We start from the raw sequence: 5,682 nt of genomic DNA, 5'->3' as shown, positions 1-5,682 counted from the left end.
ACTCATTCACTCACTCACTCACTCACTCACTCACTCATTCACTCACTCACTCACTCACTCACTCACTCACTCATTCACTCACTCACTCACTCACTCACTCACTCACTCACTCATTCACTCACATTCACTCTTGCAGATCAGCATCCTCACTTAACCTTCCTCTCTTGCCCCTGCTTTGTTGTCATCACTCTGTTTCTGACAACTTGACAACTTGTGTTATTTTTAGTGACATATATATATATATATATATATGTGTAATCAATAGTCATCAAACACCAAAGGTTCTTCATGATGATTCTTAATGTATTGTCAGTTTAAATCAGTATTAATTTAAACACATGAGATCGTAGAGGAGATAAGTGACACCTTTCAGTGAGCAGTGAGCTAATATTGGCCGATTCATCAGTTTAGCTCTAATCGAAACTTAAAGTGAAGATTTCTTTCAAGACACAACAGTGTTATAAGTATTTTTTCTTTTAAATACATCAAAATGACAGAAATCCAGATGTAATTGTTGTTATCTGTGAACTGTGATTGTACAAACAGAAACTAATAACGCCCGGCCTGTCTCTCTGCACCCTGTGCTCAGGGTAAGACGAGGGCAGACTCTGTAGAAAGTGGAGCAGGATTGTCCCTCTGTGACGTGATAAGCTCCTTAAGTCAGAAAACAGTTGAGAAAAATGTCAACAGGAGACTTTTCATTTGATTTTCAAGGTTCAAGTAGAGTTCAGTTGAAAAAGCTTTATCGGTGCAGCGGTGCAGGACAAAGCGACAAGTTCTGCTTCAAACCCTGAGCCACCCACCAATGGATTCATCTTCACCATCTTCTGTAAAAACTTTATTTTAGATTCTAGTGAAGATACAAATGTTTTCAAAGATTTTGCCGCCGATTCAATGTCATAAAGTCACAATGACACAACTCTGCAGAGGGCTTTTGATTTGAAACTGGAGACGTGGTGACACTAGCTAACATCAAGCTCGATAGATGAATCTACTTGTTGATATACTGCCAACGTACAACAAAACTGTTTATACCTGCACGCTCAGTCTGTTTACCGCCCTGTGTGCCTGTCAGTCAGGGTGCACATGACAGCGTGCTGTGTACTCGTTTTCTCACAGAATTTTGTTTTTTGAATGTGAATTTTTTTATTTTTTATTTAAAATAGTAAGTAGAGCGCAGATCCCCTTGTTATTATAACAGACACAATGCACTTTTTAAGTCTCATAAAAACAGATTTAGACAGCCAGGGTTTCATATGTCACAAACCTAAGGAACCAATCCAGTCAACTTGTGGGGAAGGGGGCGGGGCTAAATAAACCTGAAACCTTGTCAATACAGAGAGAGCGAGTTAGATAGATATGATCAACTGGACTTTGTATTGTACTCTGTATAGGAGTTTCTCAGCTGGAGTTATGAAATGGAGTTTGACGTAAACGTTATTTATGAGTCAGAGCCTCATAATTATGATAACTGATATGACATGAAAGCCCTGTCAAGGTTCAGAGGGAGCGGGACTCTATTCGAGTCAGTTGTTTCCAAAGGTGTGATCAGCTGATCAGCAGACCAGCATCAGCAGCCTTTGAGGTCTGTTTAGTCAGGAAGTGCTGATGCAGCCGACAGTGTTTCAGATTGTCGTTTGGGCTGGTTCCTCTGCGTCTGAACCTCCTCTCTCAGTAAATCCGTCTCTGATGCATCAGTTTCAGTTGTTTTCATCGACAGTGGAAAATGTTTGACCCCCGTGACCCCACCCTCAGCCATGTGACCCCACCCACCCCCAGCTATGTATCTCTGCGTGAAATGGTTTGTCCCGTTTTTAGCCCCAGACCGCAGGATCAAACCACTGCTGTTTGCCCAAGAGGGGGGGTGGGATTTTCCACAGAGGCAGAAAAGCTGGCTGCTGGAGTGAAACCGCAAACCTCAGTTGGGGGTGGGGGGGGGGCAACAGAGAGAGAGAGACCAAGAAACAAAAATAGAGAGAGAGAGGGACAGTGAGAATAAAGGGAGTATTATTTACGAGCGGCGAGTCCTCTCAACAGAGACTAAACTTAAACACGACCAAGAGACTGGAATTCCACTGAGGCACTCTGGGTAAAACTGCAGCGTCAGGACGTGTGTGTGTGTGTGTGTGTGTGTGTGTGTGTGTGTGTGTGTACAGTGTAATGATGGGAGGGAAACCTAGAATTTAAGACCCCAGGGGAGAGAGCTGCTCTGTCCTGATGTTGTTTCTCGTCGACTCGGCCTCCTGTGGCATAAAGACTTGAGTGTTTCCTTGAACACTTTTCTTCCTCTGACACAAAATTTAGATCCAACATTGGACAGAAACCAAGACTAGTGAAAAAACTTAAAGCTCCTCCAGTGTAAAGGTGTGTGTCCATGTGTAGTGTGATTATAGATCAGCTCTAGCTTCTATATTAATACTGTGAAAGTATCAAAGCCTCAGTCCACAGAGAAATGCACACAGCCTGTATTCAGAAACTGAGCCTTAAAACCAGCCGTCAGGACTTCTGGAACTTTGTGATGTCACAACAAAGCAGTCACCAAGCCCCGCCCACCTGGACCCACCATACAAACCTTGCAGGATTTGGTTTCTCTGAGTGTTTTTACCTGAAATCTGATGTATTTTTATTGGATCACTCAGAAAACAGTCATGTAGTGGACATGAGGAGACAATGTTAAACTATAAGCAAACGAGCTGAAGCTAGTTTCTTTATCTGAGGTGTAATAAGAGAAAACCCTGGATTATAACCAGCTCTGACCCAAACCTGGCCCAACGCTGGGCCACATTTACACCTCCCGCACCCAACGGCATCAAACCACCGAGTTTCCATCAGTTCAGTCTGGGAACAATTAAAGGATGGAAGAATCCCAGCTGCTGTTTTTCTCACTGTAACATAACAAGGCTGGAGACTAAAGAGTTCAGCAGCCTGACTTCACTCAGGGTGAACAGTCTGAGACACACACACACACACACACACACACACACACACACACACACACACACACACACACACACACAGATCTACAGCTGTGCTCCTGAGAGTGCAAATGAGGTAAGAGGTCTCAATTCTGCTGAGACAATTATGCGTGTGTGTGTGTGTGTGTGTGTGTGTGTGTTGTATGTGAGTGCCCCCCAGTGGACAAACAGAGTAGTTCATGTAAAAGCAGACTGTGAACATCAACATCTGGAGGAGACTCTGATCCATTTAAATACAGATGTTTGACTGAAGACAGATGTTTAAGGTGTACAGAGGATGTTGCAGGTTGAGGATATAGACAGGTGTATGGTTTTGTGTGTGTTTGTGTGTGTGTGTGTGTAAGACACAGTGACACAGATTGACAGTTGTGTGTGATTGTGTGAAACAGCTTCACAGAAAATAGCTGCACAGGCCACGGCCTCCATTAAATGTGTTTGTGTGTTTAGATGGGTTACACAGATGTTCTCTTTCACACACACACACACACACACACACACACACACACACACACACACAGAGGTGAATGAATAATTAAGATTGAGAGAACAAACTGATCCATTGGCCGAGAATCTAAAAAGTAAAAAACACAGTGTTCACGTGTCCATTCTTCTGTCACATAATAATAATAATAATAATGATAATAATAATAATAATAGTAATAAATAATAAACACGTCAGATATTCCAGCTCAGTAATAAAAGCTGTGGGTTTAAGGTGCAGCACCAGTAATGGCCACTAGAGGGCTCCTTTAAGTTCCACACCTCATCACAGTCTCAACAGTTTCTTCTTTTATTGAGTCCTAATGATAATTACCACACACAGTTTATCACAGTGATACTGAGGAACAGCTCCGCCTCCAGCTCCGCCTCCAGCTCCGCCTCCAGCTCCGCCTCCAGCTCCGCCTCCTGTCTGTCCAAAGTCACTTCATCTTGATCCAGAATCCAGGTTCAGAACCAGGAGCCGGTTGCACAAAACACCTAAAGTCTTCTCCTTTACTTTGACCCTGAAGGTTGAATTTCTCCTTCGCTCAGAGATTTTACAGTGGTAAAATTCTACAGTTTCCATTTTCCTGCCGACTGCCGATCAAATCTATAATGTACAATCAGTTCCTGATGGGTAAAGGTGTCCATCAGGTTCTCCCGGTCGCTGAGTTTAACTGACTCTAAGTGATTCCTTAAGTATGAGACCAAGATAAGGAGAAAACCTTAAATACTTCAGTGACCATTTTAACTCAAACTGTAAGGAATGAAGGATTAATATTTACTCATTCTGTCTCTCAGCACACCACCGTTCTCCCCTTCATCATCATCGAGATGCGGACCACCCACCACCGGTATCCCAGCAGGACGTGGGGCGTGGCGGCGGTGTGCTGCTTCGGCGTGGGATACATCCTCTGGTACCTGATGTTTCCTGTTTCACACACACACACACACACACACACACACACACACGTCATGGTGTAGCTTCATGTAATATGAGATAATGAAGGTGTAGGTTGGTGCAGGTGGTTTAAAAGACTTGAACCTGAACTTTGTGTGGCCCCGCCCACCCAGGACGTGCTGGGTGCACCAGGTGACAGGTGTGTGGGTGTACCCGGTGCTGGAGCGCATCACCCCGCTGGCTCGAGTCGTCTTCTTCAGCGCCATGACGGTGGTGATCTGTGTCTTCTACGTGCTTGGGGAAATCCTCAACAGCTACATCTGGGACCACACACACACAGGTACACACACACACACAGGTACAAACACACACACAGGTACAAACACACACACAGGTACATACGTACACACAGGTACAAACACACACACAGGTACACACACACACACAGGTACAAACACACACACAGGTACACAGGTACACACACACACACAGGTACAAACACACACACAGGTACACACACACACACACAGGTACATACGTGCACACAGGTACACACACTGTCTGCTGACTTCACTCTCTCTTTCTCTCAGAAAAGGTCAAAGGTGAGTGACCCCCCCCCCCTCGGCTGTGTGGGTTTCGCAATCGGCTTGGGTCGGACAGAGGAGGGCGAACGAGCCCCGCCCACCCAGGACAGCAGGAAAACAAGCGACCTCTCTGGAATGACCTTTGAACTGTATCCATGACGACAACTATGAAAATAACAGAATCATCATCAGCTTAATGTAAATAAGGAAAAAACGACAGATGAAGCTTGAAACCTTTTTTTCTGCTTTGTTACGTTGAGGACGGCACACACACACACACACACACACACACACACACACACACACACAGGTACACACACACACACAGAAACAGTGTTTGTAATATGAACTATTTAACAAAGTGAATGAATTCCTTCATGAGCTACTGAGAAACTCAACATCAGTAATGTGTTAATCATGATTATTACTGATCATTACTGATCATTACTGATTATTACTGATCATTACTGATCATTACTGATCATTACTGATCATTACTGATTATTACTGATCATTACTGATCATTACTGATTATTACTGATCATTACTGATCATTACTGATTATTACTGATCATTACTGATTATTACTGATCATTACTGATCATTACTGATTATTACTGATCATTACTCATCCTCTGGGTCACTACAGGTACATGTATGTCAGTACAAACATTAATAAAGTCTGAGTGGAGAATCATTGCTGTTGGGTCTGTTCTGGTCTGTTCTGGTCTGTTCTGGTCTG

The 5,682-nt window shown here is 43.7% G+C and overlaps 1 protein-coding gene across 1 annotated transcript in view; it reads left to right on the top strand.

The window, feature by feature from the left end:
* aig1 (androgen-induced 1 (H. sapiens)) overlaps positions 1-5,637 on the top strand; it is a 19,056-nt gene extending 13,419 nt beyond the window's left edge. The window contains exons 4-6 of the mRNA XM_023397511.2: positions 4,257-4,372; positions 4,530-4,696; positions 4,947-5,637. Coding sequence (XP_023253279.1) covers positions 4,257-4,372; positions 4,530-4,696; positions 4,947-4,966 — 303 coding nt within the window. The 3' untranslated portion in view covers positions 4,967-5,637. The remainder of the gene's footprint in view (positions 1-4,256; positions 4,373-4,529; positions 4,697-4,946) is intronic.
* The last annotated feature ends 45 nt before the right edge of the window (positions 5,638-5,682 follow it).

Source organism: Seriola lalandi, unplaced genomic scaffold, assembly GCF_002814215.2.
Source record: "Seriola lalandi dorsalis isolate HSWRI2012SDOR001 ecotype SW California unplaced genomic scaffold, Sedor1 jcf7180002055009, whole genome shotgun sequence".
Classification (NCBI taxonomy): domain Eukaryota; kingdom Metazoa; phylum Chordata; class Actinopteri; order Carangiformes; family Carangidae; genus Seriola; species Seriola lalandi.
The sequence above is the reverse complement of the archived record's forward strand: the minus strand, read 5'-3'. Positions and strand labels throughout refer to the sequence as shown.